We start from the raw sequence: 20,362 nt of genomic DNA on the forward strand, positions 1-20,362 counted from the left end.
GAAATGTAGGAGGAAAATCTGAATGGGCAGAGATCACATGAAACATCTCATTTAATCTACAAGAATATCGTTTAAACAGCTATGGGGATTGAAGATTTATGTGCTTTTTCATTTTTAATTATGAAGATAGGTTGCCCCTTTCCTATAGTCTAACATTTGTAAATTCCCTTCTTATGATGTAGTTAAATATTAGGTCTCAGCTAATTTTCTAGGTATAATTTGACTATAGCTAGGTTTATGAGATTTTGATGGACAAATTGTTACTTTATTGTATTTATTTCAGTTTGTTAGTTTCCATAAACCAGGAAAATTTGAAGTAAGAGCTTTGTATTTATTTAATTTCAGCATTGATTAAAATACAGAGTATTTACTGGTTTCATACGTAGTAAGTGATTTTGGCTTTTTTCCTCTGGCTTGTATACCACACTGTCCTCAGAACCTAGAAGATTATTTTGACTAAGTAAATTTTTAACTTAAGCTTTGACTAGCGTTTGGAAACCATTGATGATATCATAGAATAATAGAGTTTTGGCTGACATTTGGAAACCATGGATGATATCATAGAATAATAGAATTTTGGGGCTGAGGAGGGACTTTAACTTTATCTGGTTTAACTCCCTTGTTTTATAGTTGAGAAAATTGATGCCTGGAGAAGGTGGTTAAATAATTGATTGCCAAAGGTCACTCAGCAGCTCATTAGCAAAAACTCTGCTATAGTTCTGTTTCTACATCACTTTTGTTTTTCTACCTTAACTGATTCCTTATGTTTTCTTTAAAACATCATTTCCCTTAAAAATCTATCTTTGATGTAGTTGATTTTTATCTACAGCCAGCCATTCATGCATCTAACATTTGAGTACCTACAAATAACCTAAGACCCCAGCCTTGCTTGTGAGGTGCAAGGTAGTGGGGAAGACAGACGTGTGAACAGCTCCTGGAATGTATTTTGTTTTGTGCTGTAAGGTGGCTCTTTTTTAAAGGGAGGTGGTTTGGTCATTGACACTAATTGACCATTGTTGTGGCCTTAGGAATCCAATAGTTAACTTTTAAAATCGTTTAGAATAATTTTTAAACTATTGTGTTATTTGAACTTGAGCTACACAGGCCAGGTCATGTAGAACACAGGCCTTGAATTAAGCTTGAGCTTTTTTTTAATATTGTTTAGAGGAAAATGAATATTCCTTGATGGCTGTTGAGAGTTTTGCAGAAATAACTTTGGATTTTCAGCTTGGAATTTGGGTTGTTTAAAAATAGCTTATGAATAAATGTCATATTTTCTAACAATAGAGTAACATTCCTACTTTGCTGGAATTGGCAGTGAGAAATTTAAGTCTGATTATTATAGGCGAAGAACTGAAATGTTTTTCATCTTAGGTTCGAAGAGAAAAACTCTATACATTCTAATAACAAAATGCTACCTCTTCAATCCAGGGCTGTTCGCCCTTGTTCCTGCCTGCTTTCCCGCAGAGCCCCTTTCTACCTTCCACCCACTCTAGTTCACCAGCTCTGTCCTCTGTTCTGCTGGGCCTTTCAGTTTTATCTTGTAGAGCTCCAGTTTTGTTTTGAGGTCTCCTCTGACTCTTTCATACTGCTGCTTTATCTCTTCGGCTTAACTGAAACCTGCTTTCTTCTTGTGAGTGATAGTTTCCTCATAATACTCTCTAGTCACTGGAAGTCAGTTTTAGAACACTCCCTCCCCATTTATTGAGCAGGGGTCAGCTTTTTTCCTTTCTTCTTTAAAAATAATAACTTATTGGGTGAAATTCACATGACATAAAATTAACCATTGTAAAGTGAACAAATTATTCAGTGACATTTAGTACATATACCATGTTGTGCGACCGCCAACCCTGTCTAGTTCCAAAACATTTCCATTGCTCCAGAATAAAACTCCTCACCCGTTAAGCAGTTTTTTCTCACCTCCCTCTTCCCCCAGCCTCTGGCAACCACCAATTTGTTTTCTATTTCTGTGGATTTATCTATCCTGGATATTTTATATAAATGGACTAATACAATATGAGACCTTTTCTATCTGGCTTCTTTTATTTAGCATAATGTTTTGGGGGTTCATTCACATTGTAGCATGTATCAATACTTCACTCCTTTCTGTGACTGAATAGTATTCCATTTCTATGTATATACCACAGTTTGTTTCTTCATTCATCTGTTGATGGACATGTGGGCCGTTTTCACATCTTTACTATTGTGAATAATGCTTCTATGAACATGTGTGTTAAGTACTTGAGTACCTGTTTTCAGTTTTGGATATATACCTAGGAGTGGAATTGTGGGTCATGTGGTAATTCCATGTTTAACTTTTTGAGGAACCACCAAACTTTTTTACAGTGGCTGAGCCGTTTTGCAGTCCCACCAGCAATGTACAGAAGTTCCAGTTTTTCCATGTCCTTGCTAACACTTGCTGTTTTCTGTTTGTTTGTTTGTTTTTTAATTAATGCTATCCTAGTAAGTATAAAGTTTTACCTCATTGTGGTTTTGATTTGTATTTCCCTAATGACTGCTGGTGTTCACGTGTTTGTTGGCTATTTGTGTGTCTTCTTTGGAGAAATGTCTTTTCAAGTCCCTTGCCCATTTTTAAATTGTCTTTCTGTTGTTGAGTTGTAAGAGTTCTTTATATATTGTGGATACTAGACCCTTATCAAATACATAACTTGCAATATTTTCCTCCATTTTCTAGGTTGTCTTCACCTTGATAATGACTTTCAATATGCCGGGTTTTTAAAAATTTTTTAACATCTTTATTGGAGCATAATTGCTTTACAATGCTGTGTTAGTTTCTGCTTTATAACAAAGTGAATCATCTATACATATACATATATCCCCATCTCTCTTCCCTCTTGTGTCTCCCTCCCTCCCACCCTCCCTATCCCACCCCTCTAGGTGGTCACAAAGCACCAAGCTGATCTCCCTGTGCTATGTGGCTACTTCCCAGTAGCTATCGGTTTTACATTTGGTAGTGTATATATGTCCATGCCACACTCTCACTTTGTCCCAGCTTACCCTTCCCCCTCCCCATGTCCTCAAATCCATTCTCTAGTAGGTCTGCGTCTTTATTCCTGTGCAGCCCCTAGGTTCTTCATAACCATTTTCTTTTTTTTTTTTTAGATTCCATATATGTGTGTTAGCATGTGGTATTTGTTTTTTTCTTTCTGACTTACTTCACTCTGTATGACAGACTCTAGGTCCATCCACCTCACTACAAATAACTCAAGTTCGTTTCTTTTTATGGCTGAGTAATATTCCATTGTATATATGTACCACATGTTCTTTATCCATTCATCTGTCGATGGATACTGATGTTGCTTCCATGTCCTGGCTATTGTAAATAGAGCTGCAATGAACATTGTTGTACATGACTCTTTGAATTATGGTTTTCTCAGGGTATATGCCCAGTAGTGGGATTGCTGGGGCATATGGTAGTTCTATTTTTAGTTTTTTAAGGAACCTCTGTACTGTTCTCCATAGTGGCTGTATCAATTTACATTCCCACCAACAGTGCAAGAGGGTTCCCTTTTCTCCATACCCTCTTCAGCATTTATTGTTTGTAGATTTTTTTGATGATGGCCATCCTGACTGGTGTGAGGTGATATCTCATTGTAGATTTGCATTTCTCTAATGATTAGTGATGTTGAGCATCCTTTCATGTGTTTGTTGGCAATCTGTATATCTTCTTTGGAGAAATGTCTGTTTAGTTCTTCTGTCCATTTTTGGATTGGGTTGTTTGTTTTTTTGATATTGAGCTGCATGAACTGCTTGTAAATTTTGGAGATTAATCCTTTGTCAGTTGCTTTGTTTGCAAATATTTCCTCTCATTCTGAAGGTTGTCTTTTCATCTTGTTTATGTTTTCCTTTGCTGTGCAAAAGCTTTTAAGTTTCATTAGGTCCCATTTGTTTACTTTTGTTTTCATTTCCATTTCTCTAGGAGGTGGGTCAAAAAGGATCTTGCTGTGATTTATGTCACAGAGTGTTCTTCCTATGCTTTCCTTTAAGAGTTTTACAGTGTCTGGTCTTACATTTAGGCCTTTAATCCATTTTGAGTTTATTTTTGTGTATGGTGTTAGGGAGTGTTCTAATTTTATGAAGTCCAGTTTATCTAGTTTTCTTCTGTTGCTCTTGCTTTTAGTGACATATCTACGGATCCATTGCTAAATCCAAGGTCATGAAAATTTATCCCTGTTTTCTTCTAAGAGTTTTATAGTTTTAGGTCTTATATTTATGTTGTTGATATATTTTGAATTAGTTTTTGTATATGGTGTGAGGTAGGGTTCTAATTTTCATTCTTTTTGCATGTGGATATCCAGTTGTCCCAGCACCATTTGTTGAAGTGGCTGTTCTTTCCCCATTAAGTGGTCTTGGCGCTCTTGTCAGAAATCAGTTGGCTAGGGACTTGCCTGGTGGTCCAGTGGTTAAGACTCCATGCTCCCAATGCAGGGGTTCAATCCCTGGTCAGGGAACTAGATCCTTCATGCCGCAACTAAAAAAAATAAAAAATAAAAAAAGATCCCACACGGCTCAACTAAAGATGCTGCAACTAAAGATCCCGCACATGGCAATGAAGATCCTGTGTGCCACAACTAAAACCCAGCGCAGCCAAATAAATAAATAAATAATTATTTTTAAAAAATCAATTGGCTAGGAATATATAGGCTTATTTGTGCACTCTCAGTTCTATTTCATCAATTTAGCTGTCTGTCACTATGCCGGTACCACACTGTTTTGGTTTCTGTGGCTTTGTGGTAAGTTTTGAAATTGGAAAGTGTGACTCAACTATGTTCTTTTTCAAGACTGTTTAGGCTGTTGGAGGCCACTTGCAATTCCATATTAATTTGAGAATCTGCCTTTCCATTTCTGCAAAAAAAGGGGTTAGAATTTTGATAGGGATTGCACTGATGTATCCCTTTGGGTAGTATTTTGACCTTAACATTAGTAATGGTGAGTCTTCCAATCCATGAAGATGGGATGTCTTTCCATTTATTTAGATTTTCCTTAATTTTAGCAATGTTTTGTAGTTTTCAGCGGATAAACCTTTTATCTCCTTGTTTAAAGTTATTGTTAGGTATTTTATTCTTTTGGGTGCTATTATAAATGGAGTTGTTTTCTTAATTTCCTTTTTGGATTGTTTATTAAGGGACCAGCTTTTATCATGCATTATATCCTTTCTTTCTTACTTTGATTTTTGATTGTTTTGCCCCAGGGCACTGACTCAGCATCCTCGTCTGTTTTAATATCATTGAGGTTTATTGATACTTGTATGACCTTTGACCCATTAGGGTTGTTGCAGCCACTCAGTTGCAAGATGACCCTCAGTGACTATACCCTGACTTGCTTTCATTATTTCCCTCCTTTATCCCAAAGGATATTAAAATCTACTGTGATTTTTTTTTTTTTTTTTTCTCAGCTGTTACTCCTTTGACCATGCTGGTGTCCTGGTTCTCAGGTCTCTTTTCTAAATAAGGCACTCATTGAAATGGCCACTTTGGACTTGGTCCTTTTCTCAGCCCTTGGAACTTCCTTGTTCTGATCAGGACACCCCAACCTACTTTCTCAGTCACTCCCCTCTACCAGGCTCTGTTTCCTGGTCTCTTAAAGAGTTACCCTTTTCCTGTCTTGTGCCCAGCTGGCTCAATAAAGCATCACTGAATAAACTGTTTCCCTCATTGCCTCTCTAACCATTCCTTGCTGCCCACTTCTCTTCTGTGGAGGCTACCACACCGCTCTCAGACAATGATAAGCCTTGCTGTCTACTACCCCTGCTTTGAGATTGCATTTAATTGTTATTGTCATATTTGAAACACTAATAATTAGAAGCAATTAGAAAGAAGTAGATTATCTAGATTCTGTCTTCATTGTCTTTCACTTTTACTTAAAAATTGTTTTGAGCGTGATGGGGAAGGAAAAAGATTACATTCAGAAATAAATGTATGATAGTCTCTACAGATTTCATCTTTTTCTAAAAATCAATTTGTTTAAAATTCTTTTTTATTAATTTTATTTCCTGATTATCAGAGTAAAAACATACTGATAGGCCATTTGGAAAGTGTACAGGACCATAAAGAAGAAGAAAAGTATATGTTATTTAACCATACATTGGCAGTCTTTGGTAAATATCTTTCCAGTATTTTTTCCATGTTCTCATTTTTCTTTATGTAGTTGAAATCTTAGAACATGGGTAACTCTTTGATATAGATGGTACTTCACAATCTATTATGTTATGTTTTCCCTCACTCTCTGTCTTCTTACCTGTGGTCAGATTGTGGCCTGTACGTTTTCTACTTTATGAAATTGACTGTGCTTTTCATTATAGCTGATCACTTTTTCTAAATCTCTTACTGATGCTTTGAAAGAATTGAATTTCCTTTAGAGTACGGTCTTGGTGTGTCTGCATGTCCACTCAGCCATATTAATTATGGATGGAGATACACGTATCAACATGCTAAGATCAGTCTAGACTGATAGTTTTGTACCATGATTATACTTACATTGGGTTCTCTTCATATTTCTATTATTTTGGGAAGATTTTATTTACATTGGGTTCTCTTTGCATTTCTAATATTTGGGGAATTTTTTGGACTCCTTACATTTCATTTAGAGTTATATTCATGATTATACTTGAATTATTATGTATTATGTAAACCTCAGTGTAAAATGATTACCTCACTTTAGAAATAAAAGTGTTATTAACCTTTCAGTATGTTTTGGAGTAGCTTTTTTGGGGAAAGATACATAATCGGTGTATTTTCTGAGAATCTGTTGTCTTCACATATGATGAGAATTTGTGTGGGAATGTAATTCTTGGCCCGCTTCTGATTTCCCTGAAATCTATAGCTTTATTGTCTTCTCTGTCGTCTTCAGGATTTCCCATGTTATCCTTATTCAGACAGTGAGCATGCGTAGTCCAGGGATTTTCTTCTCCTTTCAGCCCCATTGTCACTGTTGCATGGTGAAGTTCTTTCTGATCTTTGAACTTTTCACTATGAGCTTTTCAGTTCATAGTGCTTTGCCATATTTTACCTTTTGGTTGGGTATTTTAAGGGAAAGTTGAAGGAAGGTGTTTTAGTCATTAGTAAATTATTATTACTAGTGTTAATCTTGATATATCAAAGATATTATCTTTACCAATGTGATTTTTTAAAATTGAATTTTGTTGTTTGAGGGCTTTCTCTCTAGCTTTTACTGGCCTTCATGGATTACTCTAGGCAGTAATTGGGTTTTTGTTCAGTGCATTGCTGTAGCTGTATGCATATTTCTTTAAACATGTTTTTGAAAACTAATTTTTATTTTTCCCAGTTTAACTTAACTTTCATAGGAAATTTAAGAAAAAGAATAAAAGCATAACCCATGAGCCACCATTTATAATCAATCACTTCATATATTTTGGTATTTCCTTTCTTTTTTGAGAAATGGAACACACACATTGTACGCATACATGTACAGGTTTTTTTTTTAATGCAGGTCCTCTTTTTTTTAACCTTTTTATAAATTGAAGTATAGTTAATTTACAATGTTGTGTTGGTTTCAGGTGTATAGCAAAGTGATTCAGTTATATATATAACTGAATATATATTCTGAATGTATATGTATTCTTTTTTAGATTCTTTTTCCATTATAGGTTATTACAAGATATTGAATGTAGTTTGCTATGCTATACAGTAGGTCCTTGTTGTTTATTTATCTTATATATAGTAGTGTGTATATGTTAATCCCAAATTCTTAATTTATCTCCACCCCCCATCCCCTTTGGTAACCATAAGTTTGTTTTCTATGTCTGAGTCTATTTGTTTTGTAAATAAGTTCATTTGTATCACATATGAGTGACATCATATGATATTTGTCTTTGTCTGGCTTACTTCACTTAATATGATAATCTCTGGGTCCATCCATGTAGCTGCAAATGGCATTATTTCATTCTTTTTTACGGCTGGGTAATATTCCATTGTATATATATACCACATCTTCTTTATCCATTCATCTGTTGATGAACATTTAGGTTGCTTCCATGTCTTGGCTGTTGTAAATAGCGCTGCTGTGAACACTGAGGGTGCATATACATGTACATTTAATTCACCAGACAAATATTTATTGAACACCTATTTTATGCAAGGGAACAATTATAGATGCCAGACATTATTAAAATTTTGCTGTATATAGTTTGTATCTTGCCTGTTCTTATTTAATGTAACATTCTAAGCAAAACTCAATTCATTAAAATTTATTTGTAACAGTCCTGTTCATGGCTTCATAGTCTTTTTCAGTGTTTTTTTAGTCATTAAAACCTGTCTTCAAAGGGGAAGCTCAGTATGTCACATGGATGAACAGGAGAGATTTGACTGAAGGGGTATAATGGCTTAGAGTACGACCTCTCTTCTTCTCCAAAGAAAGAGAAATTGTTGAAAACTATTGTTCTCTGTTATGGATATATTATAGTTTATTGATTACTGCTCTGTTGCTGGTAGTTTATATTGTTACTTTTCTTCAATTTTAAATTTTATTTTGATTAATATCTTTATACATAAACATTTGGATCTATATTTGGTTTCCTTAGGATGAATTTTTCAAATTGGACTTAGTGGGTCAGAGTATAAATATTTATAAAATATTGATATATGTTCACAAATTGCTTGCCGCACACTGCCTAACATTCAGTATTGTATTTAAAGAACATAAGCATTTCTGTTACAACATCAAATACATTAAAAAAAAAAACCTTTAAGGTTTCCAAGTCACTGAAAATAACAGGACTTATGGGAAGAATAAGGTTAAGGGCAAACCATTCAAGACCTCTGCAGTTTTCAAACCAATTACTAACAAAAGCATAATTGGTACCTTATGAGATAACTTGGACAGCCTGGTCAAACCACTTAGGGTGGCTGAGGCTGCTTCAGAGGAGAATCAAAGATGTTAAAACATAATAGGGTGGAAATCGCTGGCTTGCATGTTTTTGAGATAGTGCAGATGAGAGCAGCTTTCTAAGCCATTGGGGCTGCTATAGAGTTGGACACAAGAGAAAGTGCATCTTCCTAGGTCCAGGAACCATGCAGAGACTGGTGGTGCTCCTCTGAGGAGAGAGCCCTGCGTGCAGGTGCTTATTTTTAGTTTTCTTAAAATGGGGCTGAGAGGGCTCCTGCCTGGTGGTAGCTGAGTTGAGTGAGGGTCTTTTCCTTTTCCACTGAAAGTTACAATTCTTTACCTGCTATTGCAGTTCCCCTTGCCTGGGAAAATTCAAATGTAAACTGACACAATTTCTGTGTTGTACTGGTATTGTTATTTTATTTACTAACCACTTATAAGCTAATTGGTGTTCAGGAACCTGTCTTATGACAGAACAGACTGTATTTGCTAATTTGATAGGTGAAAATTTGAACCTAATTTGAACTATTAAATTTGAACCATTAAAATGGCTTCTTTGAAGAAATTCAAACCCTTCCAAACTAGGAATAACTACCTGAGTTAATAAAGAATGGCTATTTCAGGGCTTCCATGGTGGCGCAGTGGTTGAGAGTCCGCCTGCCGATGCAGGGGACGCGGGTTCGTGCCCCGGTCCGGGAAGATCCCACATGCCGCGGAGCGGCTGGGCCCGTGAGCCATGGCCGCTGGGCCTGCGCGTCCGGAGCCTGTGCTCCACAACAGGAGAGTCCACAACGGTGAGAGGCCCGCGTACCGCAAGAAAAAAAAAAAAAAAAAAAAAGAATGGCTATTTCAAAATAAATTGCTTTCAAAATCTAGTCAGGAAACAGCAACTCTGTTTAACAGTTGTATTACTGTTTCAATACCTCAATCTAGGGTAGTGAATTTAAAATTTTCAGTTTATTTTGGTGGTCATTAAGATATGGATCACAGGGCTCCAAACTTTCAACAGCTTATGTATATTACTTTATTTGTTGAGCATAGAAGTCATGGTTTTGTAGTGACTCATTTGTGGGAATGACTTCATTCAGGATTATGCAGCATTCAGTTATAGCACCAGAGAAGACAAGGAGTAGGGGTGTCAAGTCAAATTCAAGATTGGCTGTTTTCAGGGTAGGGTATGCATGTCTTGATATAGGCTGTGGGAGAAAGTTGAGGGTACTGGTAAGAAAGTAATTGCAGTAATTGGCGTTGAGGCCAGTAAAAAGAAAATAAGGAAATAATTGCTATAATCAAATGGGAGAAACAAGAGGATTATGGACACTGGTGATATTATGAGCCCACAGAACAGCTGTTGTAACAATAAAGGGAAGGAGCTGAGGAGCTACTAACTATTGAGATAATTACAGTGTAAGATTTTGGAGGTAGAGCAATTTATATATTGTCACTGTCCATAGAAATGGGTTGCTTTGGTATGGATGAAGGTTGTTGGAGTTGAGGAATAAAAGGATCACTGAAGGTTGGGTTGAGAGTGGGTTGGTCTCAGGTACATTGGGAGTCTGCCATAAGTCACAGGATAAGGGTGTGTAGAAATTTCATAAACTGGTTCCAGAATCCTCAGTGAATGAGGTAGCTAAGATACTGGGAAGGAGCTTTATGTGGAGTTGAATTTACAGAACTCCTAGATGTTCTTGACACTTTGAACTGTGTCTGGAAAATTTAAATATTTACACATCGTTGTTATTACCAGTAATAACCTTATAACTGTTATTTATTAGGAACAGAATTCATTTCCCTGTGAATGATGTTTGAAATTTAAATTTGGAAGTTGTTGATCACTTAAGATTAATTCTTTTTTTCTGAAACTTTTTATGTTGGTGATAGTAACATTCTGTGGTATGCAAGCTTTTTAAGACTGGAAAAGAGAGGTAAAAACTTGTTGACTCTTTAAAAAAATTTAGGTAAACTTTACATACAATGAAATGTGCAGATACAGTTGGTCGAGTTTTGAAAAATACATACACCTATGTAACCATCCCCCCCATTAGATGCAGAACATTTCCATCACCCCAGGAGGTTCCCTTTGTAATCAGTTCACCAATCCCCCTCCCAACCCCCTCCCAAGCAACCACACTAATCTGATTTCTGTCACCACAGATTAATTTTGCCTGCTCTAGAACGTTATATAAATGGAATCATATAGGATGTACTCTCTGTGTACAGCTTCTTTGACTCATATGGTCTGTGAGATTCATCCCTTTTGTTACAGAGTCTCAACAGTTTATTTTATGAAAATTGGTTATTCATTCATCTGCTGATGGACATTTGTGTTTCCAGTTTTGGCTATTCTGAATAAAAGTGTTCACATACGAGTTGTTTTGTGGAATCATATGTTTTTATTTCTTTTGGATAATTACCTAGGAGTGGAATTACTGGGTCTGAGTAGGCATATGCTTAACTTTATAAGAAACTGCCTGTTTTCCAAAGTAGTTGAACATTTTTACTTTCCCAGCAATGTATGAGAGTTGCAGTTGCTCCCCATCCTTGCCAACATTTAGTCATTCTTGTGAGTGGAAATGCTATCTCATTGTGGTTTTAATTTGTATTTCGCTGATAACTAATAATGTTTAGCACCTTTTCATATGCTCATTGTCTATTTACATATCTTTTCTTACAAAATGTACATTCACATCTTTTGCCTATTTTATTTAATTGGGTTGTCTTTTTATTTTTGGTTCATAAGAGATCTTTATTCTAGAAACAAGTCCTTTTAGGTGTATGAGTTGTGAATATTTTCTCCCAGTTTGTGACTTGAATTTCATTTTCTTAATATCTTTTAAGGAGCAGAAGTTTTTAATTTTAATGATGACCAATTCATCAATTTTTTCTCTTTGGGTTCGTGGTTTATGTGGCCAGTCCAAGAAATCTTTGCTTAACCCAGGTTGTGAAGATAATCATTTTCTTCTAGAAGCTTTATAGTTTTAGCCTTTACATTTAGGTCTGTAATCAATTTCAGATCAGGTTTTGTGTGATATGTAAGATAGGGCTCAAGATTTTTCCCCCCATACCTTTATCCATTTGGTTTAGCATCACTTTAATTGAATTGCCATTGTGCCTTTGTTGAAATTCCACTGACCCTTGTGGGTTTAGTTTTGGATTCTGTTTTGTTCCATTGATATATCTGTCCTTATACCAATACCACACTGTCTTGATTACTCTAGTTCTTCATCCTGTTGTGAAATAGGATGATAACTGGAATCCTTACATTATCTATGAGGTAGTGTGAGTCTTTCAACGTTGTCTTTTTCTTTTCTTCAAGATTATTTTGGCATGTAAATTTCATTTTAGAGTTAATTTGTTTCTTCAGAAAATCTGTTAGGATTTTGATTAGGGTTACTTTAAAGCTATAGATCAATTTAAGAAACTTGACATCTTAACAGTGTTGAGGCTTATCTAAGAGAATGGTATCTCTCCACTTACTTAGGTCATCTCTAATTTTTCTGTCATGTTCTGTAGTTTCCAAGTAAAGAGGTCTTATCTTTAGTTAGAATTATTTCTAGATACTGTTTTCTTTTATGTTATGGTATTTTTAAATTTTATTTTCCAATTGTTGCTAGTATATAGAGATACAAGTAATTTTTTGAATATTGGCCTTGTATTCTGAGGCTTTGCTAAATTCATGAATTGGTTTTAGTAGTATTTTATTAATAATAGATTTCATAGTGTTTTCTCTGCACATGTAATCCTATCATCTGTGAATAATGAGCTATAGTTCATCCTCTCTAACTTTTATACTTTTTGTCTTATAAATTGGCTATGACCTCCAGCGCAAGGTTGAATAGAAGTGTTGGAAGTGGACATCCTTGTCTTGTTTCTGATCTTAGAAATAAGAATTTAAATTCACCATTGAGTATGATGTTAGCTATAGTGTTTTTGTAGATACTCTTTACCAGACTGAGAAGATTTACTTCTCTTCCTAGTTTGCCCAGTTTTTTTAAATCATTATTAGGCTTTGAATTTTACCAAATGCATTTTCTGCATCTATTGAGATGATCTGGGTTTTTGCCTTTTATTCATTAATGTGTTTAATTATATTGATTTTTAAAGGTTTACCTTTTATAAACACTTGGTCATGATGTATTAACCTTTTTCTATATTGCTGGACTCAGTTTGCTAATGTTTGATAGAGAATGTGTCTATGTTCACGAGGGAAGTCAGTCTAATTTTCTTACGATGTTTTAGTCAGGTTTTAATATCAGTGTAACATAAAATGAGTTAGGAAGTTCTTTCTTTGACTATTTTCTGAAAGAGTTTGTGCAAGATTGGTATTATATCTTCCTTAAATGTTTTGGTAGAATTCATCTGGACCTGGAGCTTTGAGGGAAGATTTTTAATTATTTGGATTTTTAATTTCTTCTTGTCAGTTTTGGTAAATTCAAGGATTTTTTTTATCTTATCTAAATTACTGAATTGTCATTAGGTTGTTCATAATATTCTTTTTTTAACATCTATAGGACTTGTAGTAACGTTGCCTCTTCCTAAATATTGTTAGTCTGTGTCTCCTTTTTTTCTTATTTATTTATCTATCTATTTATTTATTTATTTATGGCTGCGTCAGGTCTCAGTTGTGGCATGCGGGATCCTTTGTTGCGGTGCGCAGACTCTTTGTTGCGGTGTGCTGGCTTCTCTCTAGTTGTGGCTCATGGGCTCCAGAGCACGTGGGCTCTGCAGTTGGGGAACACGGGCTCGGTAGTTGTGGGGCGCGGGCTTAGTTACCGTGCAGCGTGTGGGATCTTAGTTCTCCAGCCAGGGATCAAACCCGAGTCCCCTGCATTGGAAGTCCGCGTCGTACTCTTAACCACTGGACCACCAGGGAAGTCCCTACTAATCTTTTCAAGTAATCATCTTTTGACTTTATCCTTATGGTTAATTTCTATATTGTGGTATTTGATCAGAGAAGGTAGCCTGCATTATTTCAAGTTAGAATCCATTTTGTAAAATGTGTAATGGGGGCTCCTCTGGTGGCGCAGTGGTTGAGAGTCCGCCTGCCGATGCAGGGGACATGGGTTCGTGCCCCGGTCCGGGAGGATCCCACATGCCGCAGAGCGGCTGGACCCGTGAGCCGTGGCAGCTGGACCTGCGCGTCCGGAGCCTGTGCTCCGCAACAGGAGAGGCCACAACAGTGAGAGGCCCGCATACCGCAAAAAAAAAAAAAAAAAAAATGTGTAATGGGCCTAATTCATGATTAACCTCCCTTGTTTCATGTCCCATAATTACATTGTTCAAATTATATGTCCACACTAAATTTTTATCTGTTTTGATCTTTTGTTTTCTGAAGGATGTTAGTTTCCAACTATGATTGTGGATTTATTTCTTCTTGATTTTTTTTTTTGGCTTTCTATATTTGAAGCTCGTTTGTTAGTTGTACTACTGTATCTTATGTTTTTATGAATATGAACTTTTTTTACTAATAAATTCATATTAATTAATGAATTTATTAATATAAAGTCTTTCTACCTTAAGTTCTAATTTGTCTCATGTCAGTACTGCCATATTTACTTCTTTGTTTTTCTCCCCCTTTTAACCTGGCATATATTTTAAAATTTTGTTCTAGGTATTGTATATCTCTTATGAACAGCATCAATCTAGACTAGAGTAAAAAAACATTTTTAAAAACAAGCAAAATTTAAGCTATTTACAGTTATTGTGCTTGCTGATGGCCTTCTTTGTACCCAGCTTTCTTGTTGCATTTCCCTCCTACCTCTCTCCCACCTTCTTACTTTCTTTCCCCTACTGTCCTTTCTCCAGCCCCACCAGTCCTCCCTCCCCAGTTGTTTGCTAGCACTTCCTGTTTTGCTGGCAGGGAGAGCCTTTTGCAGAAGACCTCTAACTTTCTCTCATTGCATTTGGTTTCCTCTATAGGATCAATAAAGCAGCGCTGCTCAACCAGTGCAGCAACTTTCCCCTATGTAAGCCTCAAATCTCATTTCTGAATTAATGATTGTATTAGAGTCAGTTCAGAAATGAGAAAACTAATTTTACAGGAGAAAGACCTATAACAGAGTTATTCATTTCTATATCTGTATCTTAGGAGGTGTGAGAGCCTCACCTTGACCTCTTTGCATACCACAGGGTGTTTTAGACTCATGGTATAAGGCTCAGTAAGTATGAAATTTACATTTCAGTTGGCCTCCCCTGTACCTTTTTCCCTCCTATGTGTGGAATATGTGTCATGCATTACTAGAGGGACACCTGGTCACAACTTTTAATAACAGTAAATCAATTGAGAGAACTTACTCCCTGCTTTCATTCTTAAAGTTCTTTTGGGTTATCATAGAGAAAACTTCTGATTCTTTACCTCTCTCAAACACTTGCTATTATTCCCTTCCTCCCTTTTTGTAAACAATGAGCTGGGCTCAGGCTCACTGCCTTGGTGTAGGCCACAGTATTTAGCATTTAGTAATGTTTTGTTTTCCTTTTAATTGATTTATTATTATTATTTTTGGTTACCTTGTATTTTGTCACAATAATTACTGGTTTTCCACTCAAGATGGTGATTAAATTTTGCCTTTAAAATTTTTATTTTAAGAAGGGGTATCACAAAATTGAGAAATGTGATGTGTGTTTGAGGTTGGATGTGACCTTGGGCAAGAAAGTGATATGGCAATGAGTGAGATTTGAAATCTCCAACATTTCTCAGGCATCTCGATTATTTCTCTTTTTATCTGCAGTTCTAACTTGTCTAACAAGTGTTTACTGAGCATCTGCTTTGTGCAGAGGACTGTCCCAAGAATACGAGAAGTATGGTGTTCTCCACCTTGTAGTTCAGATTGGGAAGAGGACATGTGTCTGTGTGGCAGTGGTGTGAGTGTACCTTGGTAACATGCCGTCCAAGCAGCCAGTGCGTCGTACTGACAGAAGCCGAGGTCATCTCTGGCTGGGGTCTTGAGGCCTTGGTTCACACTAATATTTTCACCCAGGTGCCCATCTCTCTTCCTAAATCCTCATCAGTTATGTGGGGTTAAGGGGCTTTTGTTTGTAGGCATTTCTCTGAGAAGGTCTGTTTCCAAAAGGAAGTGTATCACATTGGTGGTTCTCGGAAGACAGCGTGGCTCCCAGAGTTGTGGCTCCAGCACCCCTGTGCTTAACTGGAGGACCACTTAATTGTCCTGAGTCTCAGTTTCTTAATCCTTGTTGGCGATGATGAAATCCCGTGTTCTTCCTACTTTGTAAGGCAGCACATGTGGGATATGTTTGTGATGTGCATTTGTACATCAGTGTTATTTTTATAATAATCAGTATTTGAAATACTGATGGTTAATGCTTTTGAGGGTATTATGGGCGTTTAATTTTTTTCCCTATTTTTTTTCTAGGTCTTGATGCAGAACTTTATTATGTGAGAAATGATCTTATTAGTCACTACGCCCTATCCTTTAACCTGTTAGTACCCAGCGAGACAAATTTCCTGCACTTCACTTGGCATGCAAAGTCCAAGGTAAGAGAGCGGTCAACCAAAGATGCCAGGACAGGACCACCCAGGCCCAGAGGCTGAGGCAAGGACTGTATCTGAGGAATGGGCTGCCAACCACACAAGGGGGTCAGTGGGTGGTGGGCTGTAGCAGTACTGGATCTTTTCAGATTTCTATTTTAAATCTTGAGCCTAGTCCTCTAGACTTTCTCAAATCCTTGAAAATGAAGGTAGTCATCATTTATGTGACTAACTTATGGCAGAACACTTACATCTTTTCAAGCTTTTCAAATAGGGATGTAGCTCTAGCTTGAAGAGGGGACAGCTGGACCTGTTAATGACTATGCTGTTACTGTTATGAAGAAGTGATATGAGTGAGGGGTGGGGGAATTTGTAAGTTAGGTGTTTCAGACATGTTTGAGGTATTGGATATAGTTCTCCCATTTATGGAGAAGTGGTAAAAGTCACGTACAGCAGACGTATGCACCTGTGTGTAACTATGACGAACCTCTTGCCTGGTTTGCTTGTTCCTGAATTCTTCACATTTCTTCTGACTGTCTGGGCTCCTCTAACATGATAAGTTTTCTCTTAGGTCAGAGAGAGAGAGGCTGAATGTAGAACCAACCTCCCCCGATCAACTTCAGTTTCTTTCGGCAGTATTATATATAAGCTTCTGAGTAGGGTTTTATTTGGGAAATAAAAATAGTTTTTGCTACTAAAAACAAATAAGAATACCTACTGTACAGTTTATTTTAAAATTATTATAAAGTGGTATTTGTCCTTATATTTGTTGCAGGTCATTTAAGTTTGATCAGTTTAATATAGATCTGTTTTTGTCTACTTAGAAAACAATAATAGTTATTGGGAAAATTCAAATATTATAGAATTGTTTTAAGAACTGTTAAGACTTTGTACCTCTGTACCAAGAAGTAATCATTGTTTATAATTTGGTATACTTCAAAGCTCATTTCTTTTTCCTTTTTAAACAAAAAGGGGATTTTCTAACACATGTGTTGTACAGTTTCCCCCCTACCTGATACTATGTCTTGGCATCTTTCCATTTCTCTACTTTCCGATTTAACTCAGTCTCTTTAATGGCTCTATAATATGATATCTTATGGATGTACAATGTATTGTTATTTGTTAAGTGCCTCATTGATGCATGGATTTTTTTTTTTTTTTGCGGTACGTGGGCCTCTCACTGTTGTGGTCTCTCCCTTTGCGGAGCACAGGCTCCGGACGCACAGGCTCAGCGGCCATGGCTCACGGGCCCAGCTGCTCCGCGGCATGTAGGATCTTCCCGGACCGGGGCACGAACCCGTGTCCCCTGCATTGGCAGGCAGACTCTCAACCACTGCGCCACCAGGGAAGCCCGATGCATGGATTTTTAATAGCATTTTACTGTTTCAAACAATGTTTCCTTTCACTATTACAAATAGTTTCTTCACTTCATTTGGCAGGCAAAATCCATGGTAAAAACAATTGGTAGTTCATCTTTTGTTGCTGTTTCTAACTTTATTATTGATGAATATAGAAACAAAAAATATGTATGTGTGTGAATGTTTATGAGTATGTATGTATACATACATTAAGAACATCTTAATTTGTTAAGAAATTTTTGTGTACTTTTGGCATTATTTCTGAGTAGTACGTTGTGACCCGGAAGTGAAATGACTGGGTCAGAGACTGTGCATGATTAAAATTTTGATTGATATCGCCAAATTCGTTCTCCCTTCCCTCTCTCAAGATGGTACCAATAAGCCAACATTCCTTACAAAGTGAATAAGAGTGCTTCTTTCAGTTCACCATTTAATACTAAATATTTAAGTATATTTGTTTGCCAGTCAGATAAGTAAAAATGATTATATAAATATGCATATGTCCACATTATTATATATACTCACATGTACATTAGAGAAACGTACACACATACACATAAATGCATTAAAACGTAGCTGCAGGAATGCTGTGATTAAAGTTGAATTAGCTTGGATCCTGGGTAAAGCATATGTGCCTTGCTGTCTAGAGCACCTCAACTGTCCAACATTATTGCCTTGGGGTATCCAAATAGGGGGGTGTTCTTTTAGGAGTGGATAGATCTCTTTAGGGTGAAATCTGCAAAAACAGAGGGAGAAATTTCATGTGAGCTAAGAACATATGGTAGATGGTAACTTGGATATACTGAAGTGCCAGCATAAATGATATAGGTAATTCAGAAAAGGTTCACCTGAGACATTTTAATCTATGGTCTGTTAGTTTGAATGGGTAGACACCTGGACTCTTCAATGAAACAGCTAACACATTTTTCAGTATTCTTATATAACATTGTGTGACATTATTATTTGGGGTGGGTAACTTTTAATTTTGATATAATTTCAAACATAGAGAAAATTATAAGAACAGTACAAAGAATTCTCAAAGAGTATCCTTTACCCAGGTTCACTAATTGTTACTGGTTTGCTCCATTTACTTACTTTATCATTCATTCGCTCATTCTCCCCACACTCATGCACACATACTTTTTTCCGTTGAACTGTGTGCAAGTGAATTGCATGCATTGTGTCCCTTTACTCCTAAATATATCAGTGTCTATTTTCTAAGAACAGGGTTAGGAACTTAATATTAAAACAATACTATTATCTAATCTACAGAACTCATATTTCATCAGTTATCCCAATCATGTTCTTTATAGCCCTTTTTCCTCCTTTGGCCTTTCTTTGTGTTTCTTGACTTTGACATTTAGGAACATACAGGCCAGTGGACTGTCCCTCATTTTGAGTTGTCTGAGGTTTCCTTATGGTTAGATTCCGGAATGTCTCCTTGGTGGTAACACTACAGCATTGCTGTCCTCCACAATGCACACGATGTCAATTTGTCCCCTTACTGTTGATGTTAACTGTGATCACACAGTTCACCAGGTTTCTCCACTGTAAAGTTCTCTCCTTTATAATGAACAGGTAATCGTGGGGAAATAACTTGAAATTATATATTAAAATCCCATAACGCAACACCCTTTCAACCACTAATTTTTGCACCTGTGTTTAGAACTAGGTTTCACTTTTAGACAGTGTGATTGTTTCCTCTCACTGGAAGAGGTGATCTGCACTGGGTAGCCGTTTGGTGGTAGTGCTGTAGAAGGAATTTAAACATTGTGGAGTGGCAGTCTTAAATTTTAAGTTCCCTTGCAACTCTGAGATCCATCGTTTCTGTGAATCTTTCAGGAAGAGAAGCTTTTTATATTCTTCAAAAAATTGATGGTTAGTCCTTTGTTACTTTTCCTATCTTTAATGTTGATGAATACGAAAACAAAAAATACATATATTTTAAAATAGTGAAAAATCTAATGAAATAGTAGAGATTCTATTCTGGGTAAGCTGCTGACTTTGAATAGGATGTGATTGTTTCTGGGCCCACTTGGGGAAAAAAATGCTGATATACCATGAGAATATTTTCTGGGCAAGTGTATGAGTAGTGACTTATGAATAAAAAGGCAGTGTGGGATGTGGCAGTTAGAATTGAACAGAATTAAACATTCTATTTTCATTCATTTTAAAAAATATACACTAATTTTTTTTTTTTTTTCACTTGGAGTGAGTTTCAGGGGTCTGACTGCTGATAGTGGGTGCCTGAGGAGTTTTAGGAGCCTGTCACAAGGAGGAAATTGGAGTGGAGGAGAGCAGATAGAAGAAGGGGCTCAGATGAATATATATGTTTGAACGGGAAGCAGTGTTGGCGTGGGTACGTGTTGGATTAGGAGGAGCCTTGGTATAGCTCTTTTGTACTTTCATGTTCTTCACATTATCTTGTAGAGCATCATTTCTAAACTACTTCTGTGGCGGGTATTAAATACCATCATTAATGCACATTTGGACTGCTCTTGCTGGTATGATAGTCCTCGTAAGGCAGAAACTCCCTGACTTGTTGGAGGCCATCACATTTATTTACACGTCGAGGCCAGAAGCCTAGAAGGGATCCTCGACTCCTCCTTCACCTTCCCAGTCCAGATTATTCTCGCTCATAATTACACCTTAA

General features: G+C 36.6%; 1 protein-coding gene across 4 annotated transcripts in view; it reads left to right on the plus strand.

Annotated features, from left to right (window-relative positions):
• RYK (receptor like tyrosine kinase) overlaps positions 1-20,362 on the plus strand; it is a 94,562-nt gene that overhangs the window by 13,671 nt on the left and 60,529 nt on the right. For 2 of the 4 annotated variants that reach the window (XM_022582529.3, XM_022582530.3), the window contains exon 2: positions 16,236-16,357. The exons of 1 other annotated variant lie outside the window; for it this stretch is intronic. In XM_022582529.3, coding sequence (XP_022438237.1) covers positions 16,236-16,357 — 122 coding nt within the window. Of the gene's footprint in view, positions 1-16,235; positions 16,358-20,023; positions 20,069-20,362 lie in introns of those variants that run through there. One more of the 4 variants, XM_089911126.1, reaches the window with a different exon arrangement.

The sequence above is a fragment of the Delphinapterus leucas genome, chromosome 4, assembly GCF_059928025.1.
Source record: "Delphinapterus leucas isolate spDelLeu-1000000601 "Yukka" chromosome 4, BTC_Dleu_Yukka2, whole genome shotgun sequence".
In the NCBI taxonomy this organism is placed as follows: domain Eukaryota; kingdom Metazoa; phylum Chordata; class Mammalia; order Artiodactyla; family Monodontidae; genus Delphinapterus; species Delphinapterus leucas.